Source organism: Symsagittifera roscoffensis, chromosome 1, assembly GCF_963678635.1.
Source record: "Symsagittifera roscoffensis chromosome 1, txSymRosc1.1, whole genome shotgun sequence".
Classification (NCBI taxonomy): Eukaryota; Metazoa; Xenacoelomorpha; order Acoela; family Convolutidae; genus Symsagittifera; species Symsagittifera roscoffensis.
This window is the reverse complement of record NC_087062.1, coordinates 3,600,736-3,626,965: the sequence shown is the minus strand read 5'-3', so window position 1 is coordinate 3,626,965 and position 26,230 is coordinate 3,600,736. Positions and strand designations below refer to the sequence as shown.

The window sequence follows — 26,230 nt, the reverse complement described above, 5'->3', positions numbered from 1 at the left end:
AGATATCAGATTGCTCAGACGGACCACAGCAGGACATGAGACAACAGCCCTTAACGGTAACGAAATACTGCTACGTAGATTGAGCCGAAGTGTTGGTCCACAAACATTTTGCGGCTGATTAATTTGAATCCTTCGCATCCAATGGACATGAACTTAGACAAAATCCTCTCCATTTCTCATAAGACATCTTATCTTTATTCTCAACAAACTATTCACTGAGAAATGCCATAAACGATTTCGTCGACAAACTTAGTATCGACAGCGAAATATTCAATGCAGAGTTAAAAAATTAATTCAACAGGATAAAAAAACTGAAAACTCGAATTCCAAAAAGTCTATTTTTTCATGCAAAAGGAGTACTTAGATTTAATTGCATCAACCTTCATAAGGCTTTTGGGGTCTATATTTCTAATTATTTAGCCCAGATAATTTTTTTTATTTTGACGTTTTTTGATCTAGTCTTTCAACCTAATACTAATTCCACCATCTAATTGTAAAAAAAATAGAAATAGCTTTAACAAAAGAGTTTTTATCAGATGGCTAGAAGTTCATAGTTTTGTTTCAAAAGATCCGCAGCAGTTCGCTTGTCCGGTAAAAACAAAACATAACCAACAGAAAGTTGGAGAGCAGTCAGTGAACGCAAGAAAACAAACTAAATACTGCATTACTTCTTTAAAAAATCTCAATCTTCGAAATTTGACGAAAACAATAAATGGCCCTATAGCCTTCTGAACTTCAAAAAAATTAATGAACTACAGTTTTTTGCTAAAAAATATTTAAATTTAAAAAAATTGGACCGTAAAAAATTAACGAATTTTAAGACTATTCTCAAAAACAAAACAAAAACAATCATTACGAGCTATTTAAGAGTTTCAACTGCGTTCATCGACTCGCAAAATTTTTTAAAGAAAAACAACCAAAATTTTTGCCATGATTTTTAAAAAATTATATTTTTTATCATCCAAAATGATCTTTACTGCTCAAAAGTTTCAACTGACATTTGATTTGTACAAAAACTATATTTTTTGAGCACTTGTGCAAATAACGAATATCTTAAAACTACAGTCCAAAAAATTTTTAGAGGCAAAATTTCAAAATAGTGGATACAGACAAAAAAAGTGAAATCAAAAGCCTTCCGCAGTAGTTCGTTTGTCTGGTAAAAACAAAACATAACCAACAGAAAGTTGGAGAAGAGTCAGTGAACGCCAGAAAACAAACAAAATACTGCATTACTTCTTTAAAAAATCTCAATCTTCGAAATTCGACGAAAACAATAAATGGCCCTATAGCCTTCTGAACTTCAAGAAAATTAATGAGTTACAGTTTTTTGCTAAAAATATTTAAATTAAAAAAAAATGGACCGTAAAAAGTTAACGAATTTTAAGACTATTCTCAAAAACAAAACAAAAACAATCATCACGAGCTATTTAAGAGTTTCAACTGCGTTCATCGACTCGTAAAAATTTTTTTAAAGAAAAACAAGCAAAATTGTTGTCAAGTTTTTTAAAAAAATTATATTTTTTATCATCCAAAATGATCTTTACAGCTCAAAAGTTTCAACTGACAACTTGTTTGTACAAAAAATATATTTTTCGAGCACTTGTGCACATAACGAATAGTTTAAAACTACAGTCCGAAAAATTTTTTAGAGGCAACATTTCAAAATAGTGGATACTGAAAAAAAAAGAAATCAAAAGCCTTGAAATTATGAAACTGAAGCAAATTATAAATCAACTCAAGTTTTTTTATTTTATTCAATTTTGGTATCATTAGCTTTTCCATAAAATTATCCCACGGTAAAAACAACGGGCTCAATCGAAAAATTTGAAAAACACGTCGATCCAGAAAAATAAAAAAAAAGCTTTGTTCATAATGCTTTGTTCGACCATGACAAAACAAAATCAAGGAAAAACTTTAGGCACAAAAATTATCTAAAACAAAACGTCCAAAACTGTAGAAAAAATTGCAATCAAAATTCAAATACTAAAGAATAGAACAAGCTTATCAAAATTGAAGAATCAATTAATAATATTTTCGACGTTTTTTCATTCAAAATGTATAAGAATGTTATGCAATTTTTCCACACATTTTTTCTGTTTTGAATTGATTCTGCCTGTTCCTTTCTTGCCTGCCATTTTTTTTTGTTTTTGCTTATTTTGATTTTTAAAAATGGCAAATGAAGAAAACTGATGAACGTTTTTTAATAATAGTACAAACAATAATTTATAAAAGAAATTTAATTTTATCATCCCGACACGACACGCTGAGAAAAATAAAGATTTATTCCGCGTCTAATATCTTGTTGATCAACCAAAATAGCTTGCCTTTAGCTCAGAATATTGCTGAGCTTGGAGTATTCGCAACTTACGTGTTAATATAACGATATATAGACCTTGTTAGCTCGGTAACTCAAAAAGTTGCAAAAACCGTGCCATACTAAAAAATGTTACACAAAATATCTTTTTATTTCTTGATCTTTTTTATCAATAGTTTTCGCATTAAAAAACCCATTCAGAAACAGATAATTAAACATTGAACGTTTTTTGACAAAAATGCGCAACGAGTGCAAGCCTGTCTTTTTTTTCTTCGAAAGTTGGAACAATAAAAAGAAAGGTCCCAAACATTTGCGATTGGTTAAAAAATTAAAAACATTCAAGCAAACACGGCAAAGTGTCAACTTTATATACAATGCAAAAATTTAACTCATTAAAAAAATCTGCTAGGACCCAGAATTTTAGTGTTTTTTGAAAATCGCTTTATTTTTTTTTGAATTTTTATCAAACATAATGCAAAACGCTAAGCATAGAGCAAACTATGCTTTATAAGATACATTTTTGGCAATAGTTTACTAGATCATATAAAACTAAAAGTTTGTAGTAGCCCGAAAAGACCAAGTTTAAAAGAAAAAAAATTTGAAAGGAACTATGAATTTTTGATGGGTTTATAGTTTATAACAAACGTATTCGACAACGTCCAAATTTTTTCAAACAATTTTGATCTTGTCTCGGTAGAACTCCAACTAAATTTTCTAAATTGCTTTTTAACAGACAAACCAGCAATAAAAACTATTGCGTCACTACATAAACGTCACTTCTTTAGTTAAGTTCACACTCAATTCTTCAAAAAACTTCTCCCTTGCATTTTGTCAGAGCAAAAAAAAAGAAACCACGAAACTTCAAGACAACTATTTTGAATAAGTTTTAAGGTCTGAATTATTTCTAAATCTAAAAAAGTTGTAGCAGTACATTTGTCAAGAACTATAGAGAGTTGCAAAAAGTTGAAACTAGCAAAAATAAATTAAAAGATCAGATAACACAATTCAAAAAAACACTTGCATGCAAAGCTAGTGTTACAAAACAAAAACTTTAATAGGTCCCTTATAGGTGTTCTTAATATTTGATAAATTTGTCACGAACTAACTATGGAGAGTTGCAAAAAAATTGAAACTAGCAAAATTAAATTAAAAGAGCAGATGACCCAGTGATAAAAAAACTTGCATGCAAAGCTAGTTTTATAGAAAAAAAGCTTTAATAGGTCCCTTATAGGTGTTCTTAAAATTTGAAGATTGCTCTTTTTAATTAATTCTGTTTGTTGCATATAGTAAAAACGTGTTTTTTTTTTAAAAAATGCGTACTTGATTGTTGTGGAATGAGAGGATCTCAGGGAACGCTTCGAAAAAACTTTGATAGTAACCGTATTTTAAATAAGTTTGCCAGCAATTTTCTTTATGGAATTTTAAAACATTTTAAAAACTTAAAAAAGACATTAAAAAAACAAAAGTCCAGGGTACGGGAATTACGTCTGGAGTTTATTCTAACTTCGAATTGAGAATAGCGCAGATTTGCATATTCAGCTAATTTTTGATCAGAGACTAGACGAGAACAAACAAAATTTAATGAAAATCTCTGCTTTAAAATTTTTCAAAAAGATTTACTGGTCAGATAAGTTTTACTGATTAGAATGTAAGTATTCTGCGCCAGAAATGAAAAAAGCGCCATTTTTTTTAGCGTGAGAAGCCTTTTAAAAGTCTGCTGTGGCTGTGTTTGCTTATTCGCTCGAAATTAGACAAAATCGAAAAAAAGTAAACCGGTTTTGAAGTCGTTCAAATCAAGACACAATGTGATAAATATTTTTGGTACCTGACTTTGCAGGAAAAACGAAAAAAAAGAGAAACAAAAACACGCCAAATACAAAGTTCCCCCAAATTTTGAGTGCTGTCAAGCTAAAGCATCAAAATGTTCAGTTTACAACATATTATAGATGGGGTTAGAAATTTCGCAAACTTTTAAACAAAAAGTCTCTTGAAAAACTTAAAATGGTTGTTTTGGAATATTCGGGTCTTGAATTACGCCATTTCTGAACTTTGATTTTGGCGATTATGAAAATTTTGGTTGAGACAAGATAAATGGTTGGCGATTATGAAAATTTTGGTTGAGACAAGATAAATGGTTGGCATGATGATATAAACGTGGCAAAAAACTCATGTTGTTTTAAAGCAAAAGAAGATTGAATTAGGTGAAAAAAATGCAATAAAAAGAAGTAATAAAAACAATTTAAACAACTTGATGGTTGTACTGAATTTAAATTGATAGTTAATTCCCATCAAATTTACTGTGTAATTTGCTCGGAAAAACAGAACATTTCTGACAAACTTTTGCGAAATTTTCTACAACAATGACAATTATTGTGAATAGTTTTTCTAGTGAATCCAAATTGCTTTATTTTTTCAAAAAGCTACATTTTTTCAGGTGCTATGGCCGACCTTTTTTAAACGAAACACACCATGCGCCATAGCTTTTTGGGCCACTTTGTAACGAGCTCGAAAAAAAATTCAAGCTATTTAATATTTCAAAAAAATTCTGCCCTTCGCTTAGATAAATTATTTCTCACCTGTGCAAACCACGTCGTGAACTGAACGGCTGAACATTATTTCTTTGAAGTAAAAGCTAATCACTGCCCAAGTAAAGTTACATGATTCACCTGGCTGTAGGACGCCAGAAATTTCTAAAGAATAGCGCCCTTGGTCGTTCAATTTTGGCAGAGATCCTGTTAAATTGGTACAATTTTCTCCAGTTTCAATAACTTCGCATTGTAAGGGAGACCCTGAGTTGAAAATAGTTTCATTTTCAGAATCCGCAAGCCGAAGCATTTGATAGGTTGCATTTCTGAACTCAGTCAACAATTGAAAATTTATGTTGTCAACTAAAACAAAAAACATTTTGCATTAGGTAGTTATAAAAAGATAGACATTAGACCGTTAGAAAAGAGTCAATGAACACGAGGAAAAAGAAAAAATATATATTAAAAAATAACGCCTTGTTTTTTTAAATAAGCTTCTGAATTTCGACGAACAGATATGTGCTTAAAGCTCTTTGAATCTCAACACCAATTTATAATTGACTCTTTTTCAATAGAAATTAACCTAATTTGAGAAAAATGGATCAGTAAGCAATTTTTTTTATTCCGCTGGGAAATCTGACAATTTAAATCCACTTTCGAGACTAGAAGCCGTTAAAAATATTAGTTACTTTTACACTTTTGCTTTTCATAATAAGGTTTGCGTTCTTTTGGCTCTTTTGCCTTCCCTTAACCTCACAAACATCATTTTTATGGAGTAAGAAAGAGTTTTAAAGGGTCAAGTATTTTGAAGTCATACCCTAATGAGTGTGATAGCCCAGTGAGTCCTCAAGCTAATTTTTGTGACAATTGCACTTTGTGAACAGAAAAAATACTAGTGACATTTTGTATATGTGAAGGGAACGGAAAAAGAGCTCTTTCTCCTAACAGAAAAATTGAACTGAACTTAAAAGTATATCAAAGTCAAATCGCCAGAAATCAATTTTGTTGGTTTCCAACTTTCTTAAAATCGATATTCTTGTAAAATTAAGAGTTTTCCTGAGCCATTTCCAGAAGTATATTAGAAATCGTGAATCTCCAGTCTGCTAATTTTGTGATTGGTCACAATGAACTTATTGGCTGCAAAATGTTTAGTTACTTTGAGATTTACCCAGTTTTTTTTGAGTGGCTTAAACTAATTTCCAACTCTCGGTCTCTCCAGCTATCTTTCCAGTTTTCGCCCTTTTCAGTTATCAACAAAAATCAATGTCGAATTACTGGAGCAGATTTATAATGATATTTTTTGAATTAATTTTTCTGTTTCACATATTTTGGATTTTTTTATTTCAGTTGGATATGTCGACGATTAGTAGTTGAGTTAAATTTCGAGCTGGGCTAGAATTATGAAACATATAAATGGTTTGAAAAAATCAGCTCTGTTCTGAAATTTTGTTTTTACTGTTAACAACGATCGTCATTACTTCAATTCAATTGGTACAAGCACCTCTCGATGGATCTACAATATTTCACTGTTTGATGCTCATAACCCCATTTGTCTAGATCATCGTTAGATTTTAATTCGTATGTATTATTTTCTACTGTCTGCAATAAATCTACCTTTAGGATGAGTACGAGCAAATATCAAGTCCAATTTTCTATACCATACAGAAACAATCCCTAGATTTTCCATTAAACCTCGAAACACTCACTTATACTAATCAAGAGTAGTATTATGCCCACTTCCAAATTCTTTTCTGGGAAAAGTGATCAAAATTTTTTCCGATCAGGGTAAGAAAAAATTATAACCTGTTGATAGCTGATTTGAGCGGCTTCAAACCAAGTTCTTGTTTTCAATAGTTTATCTTTTCTATTTTTTTACCAACATCTCCAACGGTGCTCGTGACCCGACACAATTATTTCCTTTTTTATCCTCTTTCACAATGCCTTCTTCTTTGTAAAAGTTTTCTGTTTTGGAAAAAAGTAGTGGAAAGTTCTTTTGTAGAACAAAAATTATACAGCTCGATGAAGTTCGCTTTTTAAGTTTTTTAAATGCATTTCCGGTAAATTTTGGTATATTTTTTTGACCTCAGATATTGAAAAAAAAACATCAAGCTAAACAAGGGGCAACTGCAAAGGAGCCGTCCTGCAAAACTTTGGTGCAATAATTCTGATATTTTTTTGGTTCGTTGTCTACTTTAATAATTCAAATAACAAAAAAAGTAGTTGCAAAGAAACTGAAAAAAAAACTCAAAATCTAAAAGAGCACTTCCACATATAAAAAACTGTCTTATGTTTTTGCGCGCCTTTATAAGTAATGAAAGTAATATACATAAACAACTCGAAGTCAAAAACACGGCTGAGGACAAATTCTGCGGAACTAGAATTAGCGAGTTGTTTGTATGGTTGATCCTAAAAGCAATTTTCATCTTTGATCTGGTTTTTGATGTACGAAATTTAGCTGAAACGGTTGGCAATTTAGGATGGAATTGTCGAAAAAAAACTTTTATACAAAATTGTTGATCCAGCACTTTTTGCGCCATCACAATCTCGTTTGAACTAAGCAGCTATTTCGAGTGAGTTGTCATTTACGTGGCGTTTCCTTTTACGATATCTTGTTAGAAACATGTTGCTAGTATGATTGGATCTGCTGTTAAATTTTGTTTTTCCCGTTATCTTCTTCATTACGCTGTCTCCAAAGGTTTACTCTAAATTCGAATATGGGACAGTAACATTCTACCTTCCGCTTTCTGAAGCGGAAGTAACTCACAGTTGATTTGATTCTGTTTGGGTGCACCCCGGGTTGAGGTGCTCGATTTATGTCTTGACTTTCTAGCCCAAAACTCATTATGTTTCGACTTTCTCGACCAAACTTCGGTATGCTTCGATTTTCTCGACCCAACAAAAAAGTGTTGGATATGTTTCGACTTTCTCGACCATAATTCGATATGTTTTGACTTTCTCGACCGACAAATTTTAAAAAATTGAAAATTACTATAGTTATCATATCTACTCATAGTGAGGGCTTAAATTTAACTGTTTAATTTTTACAAAGAGAATCAGTACACATACGATTGTCAGTGACGCCGCTTGAAAAGAATCTGAGCTGGATCAACAAACTTTTTTGGAAACTTTTTGTTGGTCGAGAAACTCGAGAAAGCCGAAACATACCAATTAGGTGAAGAAAGTCGAAACTTATCTATGCGAGGTCGATAAAAACTTGATTTTGTGATCCCGCATGGATATGTTTCCATTTTCCTGACCGACATTTTTTTTTATACTAGACATAACAATGATGCAAGAGCTTCAACGATGTGTGTGCCCATAACACTTTGAAACGTACAGTTATGGCAGTCATGCAATGTTGTCTGACGCTGCGTTAGCTATGAAAAAAATTTTGATATGGACGATTACTTTGATAGTTCGAACTGTGCGTGTAAGATAAATCTAGAAACGGTAAAATTTTTAAAACTATTAATTATTTGTTTTAACTGAATCAATCTAATTCGCAAAATGCCTGGACAAATACCCTATCAACACTCACAAGAAGCATTGCAAATTAAAAGTGAAGATGTTTTAAAATGTAAAAAGAGCCTTCATTTTTTCTCGCTCTGCAGCGTGAGCACTTCAAAGCTTTTGGCTGTAAGTCATGGCTCGTGAGTACTCTACTAGTAATGATGCCAGTTTTTAAAATTTGTCAAAGGACAATGAGCAACTTTTTTTCGTTACAAACAAGTTTGAGACACTGTCGATTGCACTTCCGCCAATCAGTGGTTTCGTATGAGGAGATAATCTTTCGGACACGAACACCACAGAAAAATCTGCTGCCTCTTTGAAAACCAACAGCAAGCTTCATGCTCACTGAGTTGAGTCCAAAAACACATAATTTTTGCACGAGAGGAAAAAAACCTTTTTTTTCTGAACTCTAGCATGTAGTTGATTTTTCGCTCAAAAAATTCGAACAAAAATTTTTTTGCGTTATCGGCTGTAAAAAGTGCAATACAAATACTGTTGTTACTTGATCGGACAACTACCTGTTTAATAAATTGGTTTTCATAGTTTGCGGCTTAGTCTACTTCTCTATTTTGTTACATCTCAATCAGAAGAAATTCTGAGAAGCGATGGTGCTTCTTCTTCACCTGTATGACTTTGGGGCTGTAAAATATGTGTGCGGTTCCAGTGGCAGTTTAGTTGTATAGCGGCACAACATTTGTGAGAGCAGCGCAAATAATGTAGATTTTACAGGCGGGACAAGTGCTTTATCTAGGCGGGATAGCATATCTTTAGTAACTTATCCTAAGTTATAAGTCTAATCGTCAAATGTATTGACAAAAGTTATAGTAGAAACAACAGTAAGAAAAGAGTATGAGTTTATATAATGGATAGTTAAAAAAATTGATTTACAAAATTAATTAAAAACTGCTTTTAGTACCAATAAAGATGGGGTCAATACCTAGTTTTTTTACATATAAACTAACACTTCATTTGCATGTAGTCCGCGTCTAGATTGCTAATCGTTTTTTTCACCGATTGTCTCTCAGAAAATTGGGTCATCGTTTTTTCTAGATCCTTGTTGCTGCTTTGATTTTTCCGGTACTTATAAAAGTTCTAAGATCTTATGTTAATAAATTCATTTAAAAAAATAAAGAAACCAAAGAAAGAAATAAAATGATTTATGTCCGTGTAGTATTTGCAAAACTACAAGATATTGTTTCAGTCTTAGAAGTTAATAGCACCCGTAGAAATCCAAAGTTCAGAACTAATGCAGTTTGAATCCGTTGGCGTATCAAATACTCAGCAAACTAATAAGTGCAGTAGCAGATAGAAATTTAAAATTGAAACAAGCTATTCAGTCTTGATTGCAGACAATCGCAGCTTATAGTGCTAATAATGTTTGACTGGTATAACAAAAGTAAAAATCTAAGAGACGGCATAGATTGGTTCACCTTTTTCGGGCAACTAACACCGATTCGGATAACTAACACCGCTGACCATGACTCGGTTTGCAATCCTTCGGGGGCTCAAGATGTTGATCCTTAAATTAACTCTCATGGAGCAAAAAAAGACTAATGTGAATTACTTCTACCTTCAAGAACAGAATCATTTCAAATTTTTCAGACTTTTTACAATATAAGTTCAATAAACTTTACTGAGCAGATCAGCGCATAAACAAAAAGAATAAAGAAAAAAGCAAGACCAGATTTGACAGAACGACCATTTTCGATCATTTGTTCATAAAAACATTTGAAAAACCCTTCGCTCTTTTTTGAGAACCACTTCGATCAACAAAAAAGAAAAAGTCAGTGTGAAACATTATGCGAACGCAATTCGGATCCATTGGCATTGCGAATACTCGCCAAATCAATCAGTACAATAGATGGTATGCTGATAGCAAATTAAACTTGAAAAATGCTATTTAGTCTTGATTTTAGCGAAACGTAGCTTATGGTGCTGTTTAAGTTTGGCAAGCTTAACACCCTTACTTACCTTAGAGAGTTTTCTGACCCGCATCAGGAAAATGGATTAAGAAACCCCGACCGTTAAACTTGCGCCAGTTTGCGATTCTTCGGGGGCGTAAGATGTTGGTGATGAAACTATGAAGTCAAATCTTCCAATCACTATAGTATCTCTGCAGCCGAAGATTTTGATCATAAGGGCCTTCAAATCACTGATGTTTGTCCACTTAAGACTATTTTGCCATATATTTGTTCAATTTTTGTCTGATGTTGGAGCTCATTTTATACAAATAAAGATCGAATACTTTGATAGTAGCTTTTGTTATATGTGCTGTAGAATCACAGCCCGCTTTCAAATTTAGGAGTAGGCAATGGATTATAGCGGTTTTTTATGATGGTTTTTTGACAATTATAGTTGATTATAGTTACTAAAATTAGATGTTTTAATCATTTATAATCGATTTTAATCGTGATATTTTCCAAGAGATCATAATATAATTTAATCGATTATAATTGACTACAGTTCATGCACAAAACACTTAAAATCAATTATACTTGAATCTAATCGCTTATAATCTCTTATTTTGTCAGAATTTTGTAACACTAAAAGTTCAACTTAAATATATCTCATGGGTTACTGTTTTTATGTCAAAATCAAAATCTCTATAAGCGAGATGTCTTGTAACACTTTGGTTCATTTGAACACAAAATTTTACTACGAAACAAAAATTTTATAGAGATATTTCGTATTAGCTGAAAGGTTCCTGCGGTATGTCAAAAATAACTCTTCCGAGTAAATCATGAAATTAACGCAATGTGCTGATATTTTGGTGGTTAAAAAAACTTAAGAAAATTTTAAATTGTAATTGATTATAATCCATTAGAATTGTAATCAAAAATAGATGGCTCACTAATCGATAATCCTCGATTAAAATGTATTATAACTGATTATAATTGCATTTCAAAAAGAGAGATTATAATCGATTATTAATTGATTAATATCATTTTTTTTCTCAATTATAGTAAGACTGGTACTAAAATCATAATTTAATCGATTATTAACGCTTGAAACTGGATGTGGTTGATAATTCAAATTTTTTAAACGTTTAATCTTGAGTTATAGAAAAGGAGATCCAATGTGATTTGTTTTCACCCTAAATTACAGAATCATTTCAAAATTTTAGACAGTTTGAGATACATTTGCTATAAACTATACCAATCAGAGCAGCGCAAAAATACATTGACCTACGAATAAAAATCAGTTCTTGATTATCTGAATTACAAGAGCATCAAATGAACTTCTAAAATTGAACTTCTAAGTTTCTAAAATTGAATTTCAAATCCAATGTTGTTAATCGAAGACTGTTTAATCGAAGACTGTTTAGTCGAAGACTGTTTAATCGTATACTGTAGTCTCTTTATCACAAATTCACCACTCAAGTATAGAAACATATATCCGAAAGTTGAACCATGCATCCGAAAGTTGAAAACTCTATTCAAAAGTTCGCCAAGCTGCCACAACATAAAAGTAGATGCGACGCTACACACCAATGTATTTTTTTGTGCATTTCCAAGAATGAGGCTATCGTTACGAGCGTTAATCACCGGCCGATTTAAGTTTAAATAATATAAAAAGCAAGCAATGGGACTACTTTATTGACTTGTATTGCAGTAAGGACTATCGTCTGTTGTGATCAGTTACTGGGTTCAAACGGTAATTCTTACCGGGCGTGAAATTCTTGTTTGTGGTAGCCAGGATAAAAGTTTCTGTTCTTTTATCAATCAAAGTTGCGTTGAACGTGTGCAGGTTATTTGTGTCATCCAATTGACCAAGAGTAATGTTGCAGTCATGCTCTAGATGTCCTTGACACGAGATCGAATCAAACATAATGTAGCCTGTTTCCACAGAGACTCCTGAGGATGAGAATACCTACAGAGGAATGAAATATTTCGACATCACAATTTGAAATGAAAACGAATTGACTGCACGCTTCAAAATTTTGATGAAAAATTGGTGGCAGGTCAGAAAGCTTCATGATATGGTGTGTTTTTTGATTATCTGCCGAAAAATAAAACTTACTAATGAGTTTTCCTCGAAGCCACTACCCACACGAGATGAGATAAGATTTTAAGTGTAGTTTTGTTCAGGGGCGGATTTAGGGGGTGGCGAACGCCTTCCCCCCTCAGGGATCCGCCCGGGTCGAGATCCCGCTCAAAAACCGCTCAAGATATGAGCGGTTTGAGCGGTTTTTCAGCAAGATTTGAGCGGTTTGGGCGGTTTGGGCGGTTTTTTTGGAAAAACCGCTCAAACCGCTCAAATCTTGCATAAAAAAACGTTCAAAAACCACTAATTTCTTGCGGTGATTTTTGAACGTTTTTTCAAGCAAGATTTGAGCGGTTTTAGAGCGGTTTTTGAGCGGTCTTATAAAGAAAACCGATTAAAACCAACAAAAAGGCCTGGAAAGGTAATGTGACCCCGGGTTGACATCCCTGAACCGAAAATGCTTATTTTAAATTTCCCCACACCGAAAAAGCTTATCATACAATTGCCTGCATCAAATGTATGGAAAAATGCTAATCATACAATTTTCATACAATTTCAAAAAACTATTGAAAAAAGATTCAATCTAGTTTCTCCGGCTATTTGAACCAAATACAACAGTCTGGTGATAAAAAATAACTACGTTTATTTTTTTTTTGAAAAAAATGGTTATCATACAATTTCCATATATGAAAATTGTATGATAACCATTTTTTCATGAAAGGCAAGATTTTCAGAAATTGTTCAAACAAGTTTATAAACAAATTTAAATTATTTAAGAGTGCTTTTGCTCTTGCGCGGTTTTTGAGCGGTTTTTTTAGATAAAACCGTTCAAAAACCGCTCAAACCGCTCATTTTGAAGCAAGATTTTGAGCGTAATTGTCTAAAAAAACCGCTCAAACCGCTCAAATCTTGCTTCAAATTAGGTGAAAAATCTCGACTCGGGCGACCACCTGCAGACCCAAAGGGTCCACCCTTTGCACTATTTAGAGATATCAATTTTTGGAGATGGACCCTAAAACTTTTCGAAGAGCGCCTTTGACGCCAATATATACTAATTTTGAGGGGGGAGCGCGCACCGAAAAAACGCGATTCTTTGCTCAAACGTTTTCAAAAAGTGCCTAAAAACGCTTTTTGGCCTGTTTTTTTTCTTCAAAAGTTTGCTTGTGGAGCAGAAAGTTTGGTCAAACCAGGGTCTTTTTTTGCTTTAAGAGAGCTCCGAAAATTAATTGGTCGACCCAAAAAAAGGGTCAAAAAAATTTTTGAAAATAATTTTTTAGACAATCCGCCACCCCCTGCCTCGAGAAAATCCTATATCCGCCCCTGGCTTTGTTACTTACTTGATATGAAATCATGCATAGACGCGAGGGGACAAGACGAAAGATATTCAGAAAGACTTCACATTCATTCGGTATACATCTCACTTCCACGTCCATTGAGATGTAAACTGTAACAAACGAAAAAGTAATCCGATTGAAACCAAAAGCTCAAATTTTTGTCATAATGGAACCACTTCTAAACTAGTATTTAAAAATGGACTTGAATATAATTCGCTATCTTTATAAAATATTACTACAAACCAATCATATTCCATCTCTAACATTCACACTTATTTGTAAGTGCTGAAACTACTTGTAGTTTAAGCACTAGAAAAATTTGAATAAATTCTAGATTACAGTTGTTCTCCTTCTGGGTAAAACTCCAAGAACTAATATGCAAAAATCAGTATACACTAGATCTATTGAGACTAGGAGACATAAGAGTAAGATTAAGATTTGGTGTTAGACTAAGAAGTTGCACGAGTCTATCCGGCCGAAAATAAGATAGCGCAACGAACAGACGGTGTACCTCATCTGAAATTACTCTATGAGTATAAACAAAAGGTCATAACTCATCTGGTAAAAGGTCATAATTACAAAATCGCAAAAAGTTTAAATGGAATAGAGCATTTAATAGAAATGTTTTACGACTCGATAGATGTAAGCCAAGTTTCCGAACAATACGAGAATTACCAGGTTTTGCAAGAACACCAGGAACAAGGCGTGAACAAAGATTAGGAAGAAACCGACCAATCCACCATATGCTAGTAAAACGAAAACCATATGCTAGTAATAAATCCGCCACCCCTCTGCCTAGATCCGCCCCTGGCTTTGTTACTTATTTGATATAAAATTTTGCATAGATGCGAGGGGACAAGTCGGGAAATATTCAGACAGACTTCACATTCATTCAATAAACATGTCACTTCCACGTCCAATGATATGTAAACTGTAAGAAACAAAAAAATAATCTGATTGAAACCAAAAGCTCAAACTTTTCTCATAATGGAACCAGTTCTAAACTAGTATTTATAAATGGACTTGAATATAATTCGCTATCTTTATAAAATATTACTACAAACCAATCATATTCCATCTCTAACATTGACACTTATTTGTAAGTGCTGAAACTACTTGTAGTTTCAGCACCAGAACAAATTGAATAAATCCTAGACTACAGTTGTTCTCCTTTGGGTGAAACTCCAAAAACTAATACGCAAAAATCAGGATACACTAGATCTATTGAGACTAGGATATATAAGAGTAAGATTCAGATTAGTATTAGACTAACAAGTTGCACGAATCTATCCGGCCGAAAATAAGATAGCGCGACAAACAGACGGTGTACCTTATCTGAAATTACTCTATGAGTATAAACAAAAGGTCATAACTCATCTGGTGCAACCATAAGTCTCGAAAAAGACCTTAACTAACCTAAAATTAGACAATTAAAAATAGTATTGGGCAATTACAAAATCGTAAAAATGTTAGATGGAATAGAGAAATTAATAAAAATGTTTCTTCGACTCAATAGATCTACGCCAACTTTCCGAACAATACAAGAATTACCAGGTTTTGCAAGAACACCAGGAACAAGGCGTGAACAAAGATTAGGAAGAAACCGACCAATCCACCATATGCTAGTAAAACGAACACCGGAAGAAGACGATTTTATATTTAGAATCCTTTACGCAGTAAATTTAGACTTTCATTTTTGACATAAAAACGAACCGAACAAAATATCTTCAATTTAATTGGTGCTGAACTTAATTTGTCAACAATAACGACTAAAAAGAACACATGTCGTTCCCCCAAAATCTGCAGTAAATCAAAACTTTTGAACAAAAATATTTATTGAACAAAAAATACAGAAATTAGTTTGTATAAAAACTTATTATTAGTTTCACTAGTCTGCACACATCATCTTTTTTTCATTCTAGCTTCATCACCTAAACTATAACAGCATCAACCTAACAATTTAATACCCTAAATTTAAACCTTTCTAGATATAAATTTTATCTAAATTTTATCAAGGCTTATCCTTGTTTTCTCTTAAATCACCTTTGATTAAAAAAACAGATCATCAAGTCTTTCCTAAGATCTTTAAATTCATTTAAGATATTTCCCTTAAATTCTGATCATCAAGGCCTCCCTTGGATCAAATTAGAACAATTTTGTTCTCCACATTATTTGAAGTTTCTAATGACCTAAAACGTCGATCCAATTTCCAACCCTTACAAACGTCCCAGGACTAATAAAAAATTTTGAAAAAACTAGCCATTTTAACTAAGATAGACAGTGAAGAACTTCAGTTACCCATCCTTCACTTGAGCCTCTCCTCTTGGATGACTCAGGATAAAACATTTACTAGGTGATAAAATAGTATCTAACGATCCATCTGTGTTCTAATTATACCTGGACCTTGTGAATTGATTTACTATTCCCCAACCCTTGATCACAAATTACAACCACTAGATAAGATTAATTAACCCATCATATATTAAAACCTAATCACGAGAAAAAAAATCATTCTCACAAATCGATATATTTTCTCTCCAACCCGTTAATTACGACAATATGCCCCAAGTTAAGATAACCACACAAAAATTGTAAGAACTAACAGTTTAAGAAATTAGAAATTCTAACCCCCGAGTGATTGCATTCCTCATCCTAAAACTTATGTCAAGAGATAACTTAGGCAGTAAGCCAGCAATCATATAACATAAAAACGAAAAGGTACGATCTTGTAGTTACACCTCACAAACAAATAATATGAGTTATCAGATCAAAAAGAAAAAAATCTAAGCAGACAATAATAACAAAACTAAACAAACTATCAAACAACAATTTTCAAAAAGGCAAAACGCAGTCTCAGAATCAGATAGAAACACCACAGAGGAACTTCAGGATTTAAATGTTTCGATAAACACAAAAAAGTTGTTACAAAATTTTAAAAAATTTTCTGATTCAGAAGCTACATCACCATCATCAATTAAGAGAAAACGCAGAAAAATAACAAATCATACCTTAATAAATTAGTACGTCTGTATAATTGAAATCAACCAATAAGACATATTGAATGTTACACATTAACAGTCTTGTTATATAAAAATGATCGAAGACAACGAAATTTTCGACGACATTAGTGTACTTCCATTTGTTATAAAACCAGAAAAAGATCCCGCTCAGGGACAAGTACAATTTTGTCACAACTTATTTGTAATTTTATATGAAAAAAGTTACAGCTCATGTAAACAAGAATTCCCCAAAATAAGAAAAAAAAAGACAAACTCTTGACCACTACCTCAAAGAAATATGTATTATAACATCACACTATGGTAATTTTCCACCAAACCACCCTACACGTCAAATACAAACAGATGATATGGATGTAGAATTCTAAAAAATTTTCACAGGAAATATAAAAAATATACCATACCAAAAATCACAAAGAGCAAATTCAAAATTTAAAAGATACGTCTTTTCACTTATTTACAGCTACATATCTATATTGGAATTGAAAGAAACACAAAATGTATCACCGCTTCAAAACATCCCAACAATCAATTGTAAGACATGAAACAAACAATTTCTCAAAACTTTTAGCTACAATCCGTGATAATCTCAAGAATAAGGAAAATTCAAAAAAGTCAAACACGATTTACAAAAAATCTAAGCATGGTTCATAATTGATTATTTTGTCCATAACATCGAAATCACAGCACAATCAAGAAAGAGTTTTCGACCACGAAACTCGGACGACAAAACTGTATTAGCAGATGAAAAAGATTATTTTTGGGACCCTGATTGGTCTCATTCATCATTCATTAACATAACAACTGATATTTCAAGTGCAGCAATTACTACTATCTCCGTAAATAAAAAATATGTTAAAATATTGCAATTATCATTGATAGAACAAGAAAAAAAGTTTAAACTCTACGTTCATTTATACATAAGAAAATTTTAATGTAACATGAACTCCTAAGCAACAATGTGTTCAAACTCCATCACATTTCGTTAATGAAGAAATAATTGAGACAATGCCGACAACAACGCAACGAAGCATTTCTCCCATTCACCCAACAATTAGAACACCACAAAATAAATATACCACATTCCCACAAACAACCTTACAATCAACAGTAAAACCTTCTGCTACCCCGAACCCACAAATGGATTATCAGACATTTATACCAGCAGCGACATCACGACAAACAAGCAAACAAACAGAAAACGACTATTAGAAATAATTTTTAGGATCAAAATTACAACTTTTTTGCAAATAATAACATAGCAAAACCTCCCCATAAAAGCAACCAAAATCAACCACAGGGACAAAACTACAACCAACAGCTACCACAACAAGTTCCACTCACTCAGTTTTTTTCAACGATCAACCTTGAGCTACAGTGGATCATAGCGGGAATTTCCCGTTTTTTCAACAAAATAAAAACAAATAAACATTTTACAAGAAGTCAACCACAATATTCAGAAGATGAAGATTATTTTAGTCAAAATCAAGATGAATTTACTACAAATCGACAAATCAATAACTGAAAAATTGATCAATCAGATCCTATTTATCAACCACATCTTTTTGAACCATACACACGAAATGAACGAACACAACAATCAAAACAAATTTATCCTCCCAGTTAAAATTCTGCTTCATATTTCATTAAAAAATTTCAGTCACAAAAACCAAAGAATACACAAGTTTCTCAACCAACACAATTGCAAAATGCAATACCATGACCACATTATTTACAAAAACATGAAATTACAAAAACACAACTCACAAATTTTTCTCAAAGAACAAATGCCGCAGAATCACTTCAAATGACTATGAATCCATACCTTATGGTAAGATCTTCCATTTCTTCGATTAAACCACTGATGGAATTCACAGGAACAGATCCTGATTACTCAGTAGAAGTTTATTTAAATGCAGTTACAGCTAACTTAAATTTAAAATTATGACCTGTACCAGTAAAAAGCCACTTCATCAAAATTGGTTACATAATTGCACAGCTCTAACCCAAACCACACTTGATGGCGCAGCACAAGCATGGTTTTCAGTTTAACCAATAGAAATAAAATCAGACTGAAAAAGATCCACACAAGAATTTTCAAAAGTGTTCGACTCTGAACGAAATGAACAACATCAAAGAGTATTTGTAATCAAATCCGCAGACTCCCTAACGAAAAAATAGAACAATTTGCAGTAAGAATCGAAACATTGGTAAGAAAAGCATACTCACTCAATACACATGATTATAAAAAAAATACGACAAAAACAGAAGTCTTAATGATGATTTTAACTCCAAAACTACAAAAAAAAAGGCAATAAGAAAGAGAGCATCGCATCCATCTTCAATTGGAGAACCTGACATAAACTTCCGAAAACTAGTAGACAAACTAGAACAAGCTGAAATCACAATAAAATTGGAAGAAAATTTAAAACTACAATATGTAACAAACATACATACAAGCACTTCACAAAAAAATAACACACAAGATTCCGACATTGAACTAGCTGAAAAACTTTTTCAGATATTAAATTTCTACGAGAAAAATCCAAAGCTTAACTGTAAACCATCATTCAAAGAATAGTGTAACTATTGCCGAAGATACCGACACAGCATTGCCGAATGTAGACAAAAGCAGCAAGATAATCAAAACAAACCACAAAAGTACAAAGAACCAAATAAATCTTTTTATCAATACATGAAAAAGGATCAAAACCTACCAAACAAGAACATGCATAGTAATAATAGTTCTGGAAAACCACTCCAGATAACTATAATAACTATAGACAGCAATCACCTTACCGAAATAACTATCGCGGAAGTTCTCCAGATCAAAATTTTTCACAAAACAGAAACAGCAGATCAAATAGTCAAAATACCCAGTATAGAAATATTTACTCAAGATCAAACTCACAAAGAAGTAATTCCCAAACAGTAAAGCAGTAACCTAAACACCAAATACTGATAAATCAGGTACAATCAACATAAGAAACTCAACCAGACCCTCCCGGTATTGATAATACAGAAAGTTCAGAATTACAGCTGAGTCACATAAATTGTTAATCCACAGATGACGAGAGCGAAGGAGAAAATACGCTTTCAAAAAACATGCTTCAGATTGAAGAAGAATATGAAACACCAAATGAATCGAATTATTATCAGAAAAAAAAATTTAAGAATTTTGATGAACAAAGCATTACACAAAACATGACAGGTTACACTTAACAACCCCCAAAGGAAGTTCGAGTACGAATAACATGTATCAAAATACATCTAATAAATTTCAACCACCTAAACAGAAAATAGGGACACTCCCACTTCTCTTAGAAAGTCCAAAGAACAAAAGTTTTCAACCACCAGACCTTGAAATTCATTTTTTAATAGACTCAGGAGCAGAATCAAACATCACAAACCCCTGAAATGAAATACAACTTCTACATGCGAAGTTATCACCTTGAAAGACCTTAAGCAAACTAGTCGCCGCACAAGGCTCAAGTTAAACAACGTATGGAAAAATCCAACTATTCCTCGTTCCCACTCGAACAATGGAACAAAACAAACTAATGAATTCTAACCCATATACAACCACGAACGGAAACAACAGAAACCATTATCAGGATAAGTAGACAACTTCTCAATCAATCATATACATTAATACAAAAATGTTAAAAAACAACGACTATACATGTCAGATTTTGAACTTGAACCAATTCCTAAACTTTTCGAGTAACAATTTCCTTAACCAAATATACAAAAAAAACATAAGTTAAGATGATATTCTTTACACGTATAAAACAATTACCCATATGAAATAACACTACCCCTAGGACTATTACGATATTGTGAAACAAATACAACAACATCTCCTACAATAGAAACAGCATATAGAGTAAATAGTCTTTCAAAATTATCAGATATATGTCAGTCAACAATTATTAATGTAGAACTATCAATTAATAATATTACCAGTGATTCAAAACGAAACACAGACTAATTTACAGACTTCATTTTAAAATAACACTCCACATTTCAAAATATACCATAGAACAACAGAAATTCCTTACAACGATCGATTCTCACACTCGTAAATCTCACAGCAAGAAATTGAACAACTAGCAGAACTAATGCTTCAATACCCAATTGCTTATGTCACAACTAAATTCGATGTTCGAAAAGTAAATTCACCATTACGCCTACCCTTAAGACCTGACGGAGTTTTCAAAAAATAACAAGCAAGTAAAATTCCAATTCACTTACACGATAAGATTGATAGACTACTAGATAACTTAGAACAATAGGAAAATAGTTCCCCGGTTAATAACGAAGAACAATTAAAAATGAACACATTCATAAACCCCGTCTTATTCTCGCTAAAAGTGATTAATTAAAAATTGTTCTAGATGCTAGATACCTAAAATCCTGGTCGAATATAAATGCGATTGGCCTATAGAACCAAACCAACTAATCCTTACAAAAATAAACTGACATTACTTTACAACGGCTGAAATGAACAGCGCATATAGTCAAATGCCACTAGATGAACAATCACGACGCTTAACACAATTCGTTATTGGAAATCAGCAATAGGAGTTCAATAGATTATTCTATGGAATCTCCATAGGGCCTGCAGCTTTTTCAGCATTTGTGAGTAAAATGTTCCGACCACTCATTCTTAGCAAAAATGTCATAAACTATTTAGAAGATGATTTCTTGCATTCGCAAACAAAACACGAAAAGTTTCGATTCTTGGATAAATATCGCCAATTACAACTTAAGGAAAAACATGAAAGCAGTCCCGGATTAATCACATTTCGTTTTCACCTGTGTTAAATTCCTTGAACAAATTATCGATTACTTATCAAAGGAAACACGTTTACAGTAAAATCTCGCATAGACGCAATCATAAAACTTCAGCTACCATCAAACAAAAAAAAATCTAAAAAATGTAATTATAAAATGCAATTATACTTCAGACGATTTTAAAATATCCCAATACATTTGACTGGACAACAGAGCACCAAAAACGATTTGAAGAAATAAAAACATTTGTTACTGAACAAATATCAAATACAATCTCAGATCCAGACCAACCATTTTATCAAATGCGCGATGCTTTAAACTTTGGCATCGGCGCAGCATTTTTACAATCACATAACGGAACAAACAAAATGAATCTTATCTCAGCAAAATCAATTTACACAAGCAGATTTTAGACTCTCTACACTCTCAACCAACCACAGAAAAAATGGCCTTAGACCTATTACAAAAACACGAAAATCTAGACACAGTTATTAGACAACTTGAAATTAAGTCTTGGCACAACTATAAAATTAAACTCTTCTTAGATACTTCAGAAAATTCAATAAAACAACCATAAAGGAGAGTACCGATATTCTGGAACACCAAACACCCGAAGCAAAACTGCCCTGACTTCCTATAAGTATGATACTCATAGCATTTCACAATTCACATACATTAAATACAAAAAAAAAACAAACAGGATCAAAAAACATATTCAAACTTTATACAAAAATTTTACATTCCGAATGCACCAATTTGGATTAAAAAAATTTGTAATGACTGTATGGCATGCCAATTGAACAAACCATATCCACATCAAAACAAATCATAGAAAAAAAAAGATTTTAAAGAACAAAATTATTATTTCAACCACAGGATCTCAATTGATACAAACGGACCACTATCACCATCCTCAGAAGAAAACTCATTTATAATTGTTATAGTCGACGCATTTACATAGTACGTAGCACTAAACCCTGTACCTCATTGTAATGCTTGTTATGAATATACAACACTGGATTGCAAAAATCGTATTACCAGAAATCCTTCTTACAGATAACGGCACTGAATTTATAAATGAAGAAATCATAACATTATGCCATCTTTACAACATCAAAAACAAACCATGAACATATCATGCCCATGGACTAATGGTTTAGTCGAAGATATGAATTGTTCACTAAAAGAATAATTCAGATGTATAAGAATTTGAAATGATAAAAAGTATACAGAATGGTCAACAGGCGTAAAATTACTTCCCCTAGCCTACAACTCACAAATAACAACAACACTAGGATTATCACCGTATGAAATGGTTTTCAGCCAAAAACCACGGGATTCAATAATGCTCACAGACAAAAATACACAAGGTTATTGTCAACCTACCAAGGAATCAGTTTGTTACAATCTTTCACTACATATGCATGATGAAGATCATATTCATCATCCACAAATCTTAAAATTAGACTCAAGAACACATATTGAATGGATTTTAAACAGAGATAAAGAATACAAGGGAATAGTTAAGAAAACATTTTGAAGACAATATGTTCAATCACAAAAAAATTAACGATTTACACCAGCCACAATTTTAAAAAGTGGAACACATGTACTAATACCAAATTGTATGACACAAAAAGGAATACCTAAAACACTACAGCCAACCAAAAGGACAAATTAAAAATTTTCACAAACCCACTGGTTTAACAAACAAACTTATTGATTCAAATAAAAAAGAAATAGTTAAACACAGAATTAATCTTTTGCCATATGTTCCAATAGAACCCACTCTTCGCGAATTAACACGATTTACTTCCTTTACAGGACTAAAAATTTCCCATGACGAATCAGACGCACAAAATTCACAAAGACATGACTTAAAATAATCAACTCAATTATTAGATTCAAAAACTGAAGAAACAAAAAACAACACACCGAAAACTTCTAATAAAATTAAAAAACAAAAAGCTCAAAAACAAAGTATAAATCGAAAATTAGGAGAAAAAAAATATGTTACAAGAACAAAAGGAAAAACCACCACAAAGACAATCATTACGACTCCGAAATCAACCACGAAAAAATTACACACCTTTTATCTCCCAAACTAAAACATTAAAGAACGTTGAGTTTCAAAAAATCCCTCTCCAATTACTTAAACATTGCAGACATTTTAAAACTTGAACAGTTTTTCTTCTTTCCACATATTTCATGCTACCACTCTTAAACAACTAGTTCAATTTCAGCCAATCAGGAACCAGATCAACATCAACCCAATTTGACACCACTTCATTAGCCGACAGATTGCTTACTTCAAACATATATAGAACTATATTTTAGAGACCTCCAGGTCAAAAATAAGCATCATGTTCATGTTTGACAACTGAAATAAATAAGACTCGAATGTTATAGCCCTCCTCTATCAACCCGTACAAATTTGAACAACTTTGTCTCAATTTACACTACAAATTTCCCCAAAGAAAAAAAATTGAATAATCCTAAAGCAAAAATCAGACATAATTCTTTAGCCTAAAGTACATATAATTAGTGAATACACCCAATAATCTCATAAATAAAACAAAACTAGGAAGCTCAATACTAGACGTTCAAACTTGCCTCACTCAAGAATTGCCAATACCCAACTCACTTGTCAAAAACCAATAAACAATCCGACCACACTCAATTCTCAACTCGAAAATTAAAAATAATTTGACGAACCGAATCATTTCTCAAAAGCTTTTTCTCAAACAATTGGACTCCTCAAGACAAAAACTTCAAATTTTTTTGAATCGTTTCAAACTTTTTTCAATTTAGCAAATTTTAATTGTAGCCACTCACTACCAGAAAACCTATACCTAACTTTAACACCTTCATCAAAAAGTCAAGCTCACAGTTTCTACTCAGCCACACCATTTCTACTAATTTTCCCTACAAATTAAGACATTAGATATAGAGAACTTTTTATTAACAATATACCTTTACGGTTAGATTGGAATACATTCGAAACAACCCCTCCCTTATTTGGTCAACATCTTGACAGCCACAGTTTACATGATTGGGCACTCAACAGAATACAATACTGACACGAAATCCAAAAAAAACAAAGGTTTATAAAATACAAATTCTGACACTCAAGTTTGCAGACTCTTCGACAATCAAAGTTGAAATCACGGTAAAATTAATTAATTTAGTACAACACTCACTATCTCTAGCCCCACCAGACATAACAGCTCACTTTTTACCTCCCCCATTTAAAACAACGAAATTTGTTTATAAATACGATAGATATACAAAAAAAGACACTTGGATTCATAATACTCTATAATCCTTATTCAGGACTATCATACACATGTATTTTTTTAAAAAAATTTTCTCTTCTCATCCTTTTTCCCTTTATACTTTTAGAGCCAACATCACATAAAAATCCTCACCCCTGAAGAGGACCAAATTTATTGGTTACGCATTACCATTGCGAAGAAAATGACCAAAAAAACTACACAAGTACCCAAAAAATCAAGTAAATCAATGCAATTCGGAACCACAAGAAAAAGAAACAAAAAATATAGTGGCAACACTCTATTAAAAGCACGAGCTACAATCTTAACAGGATATAAGATCAAAGCCAAATTTTCTGAAGAAAAAGTACATTGTTCCCAAGTCTCAAATGGAAACATTAACAGACTCGATCACGAATATTTCTACCAAAGCAATATTAAAGGACTTCTACATCTAAAACCTGACGATTGTAAAACTAAACTAAGACGATTAAATCTAACAGCAATTTAAGGCACGTATCAATAATTGGTGAATTTTCAAGTATTTCCAGACTCAGCACATTGAGTCAAAAAAATATTAACTATTTTATACGCAATATTCAACATTTTAACATTTTTTTTTATTACTAAAAAAAATATACAACACATGCGCTATACACAAACAAGTAAACAAACAAGCAAGCTTAGCACGCAGATTATTCGCAATTTTTTTTGGAATATTTTCAAACTCAATTAATAATATCTTTGTAGACGCTCAAATAAGGGAATATAACAAAAATTTATCAACCACACCAAATACATACGATAGTAGTAAATGTTGAGGCTAAAGTGCTAAAGGGGTTTTTAGGGGGGGAGGGATGTGCGCGGCTGACTCTATGTATTAAGATACGTTATAGTTTTCGGGTCAGCCTTGCCATGTTTTAAGATTGGGTATAGAATTTAAAACAAATTAACATAGGGAATACCAATGGTAAGGTGTCAGTGTGATGGTAAGAGGGGAAAAAACATTTTTTTTTTTGGATTTTGTGTGCAAATATCTAGTTTTTTCACAAATTTTTGGCGCGCATTTTCTATTTATTGAATATCACTAGTTATTTACGTGTAGATTGTGGAATGAAGATCTTTTAATTAGTTTTCTGGTACATGGTAAATCAATGGTAGGAGTTTTTTCGGAAAAACTTAGAATTTTTAGCGACAAAACTAAAAAAATTTTCAAAAAACTTCAGAGCGTAAGGAAATTTGTTATAATTCGACCTATTAACTGATTTGTTAGATAATCTTACTGTTGGAAACATCTACTTAAAACTATACTGAAACCTACTGCAACTTCGAAAAAATAAGTTTTTTGAGAGAAAAAAAATAAAAATATCAAACAACCTTCCCTTGAATAATTGAACCTTTAAACTAAGATGGGTATCACGCATATCCAAGTGGAGATTACGATCCGCTTCAAATTAAAACCCAACCCTATTTTCAT

General features: G+C 32.4%; 2 protein-coding genes across 2 annotated transcripts in view; one reads left to right on the top strand and one right to left on the bottom strand.

The window, feature by feature from the left end:
* The window catches only part of LOC134857014 (uncharacterized), a 290,454-nt gene that overhangs the window by 56,056 nt on the left and 208,168 nt on the right, over nucleotides 1-26,230 (top strand). The window lies entirely within an intron of this gene.
* Nucleotides 1-26,230, bottom strand: part of LOC134841790 (fibronectin-like) — a 121,820-nt gene that overhangs the window by 54,016 nt on the left and 41,574 nt on the right. Inside the window, exons 6-8 of the mRNA XM_063857858.1 lie at nucleotides 13,671-13,777; nucleotides 12,015-12,219; nucleotides 4,891-5,202 (exon numbers count right to left, since the gene is read on the bottom strand). Coding sequence (XP_063713928.1) covers nucleotides 4,891-5,202; nucleotides 12,015-12,219; nucleotides 13,671-13,777 — 624 coding nt within the window. The remainder of the gene's footprint in view (nucleotides 1-4,890; nucleotides 5,203-12,014; nucleotides 12,220-13,670; nucleotides 13,778-26,230) is intronic.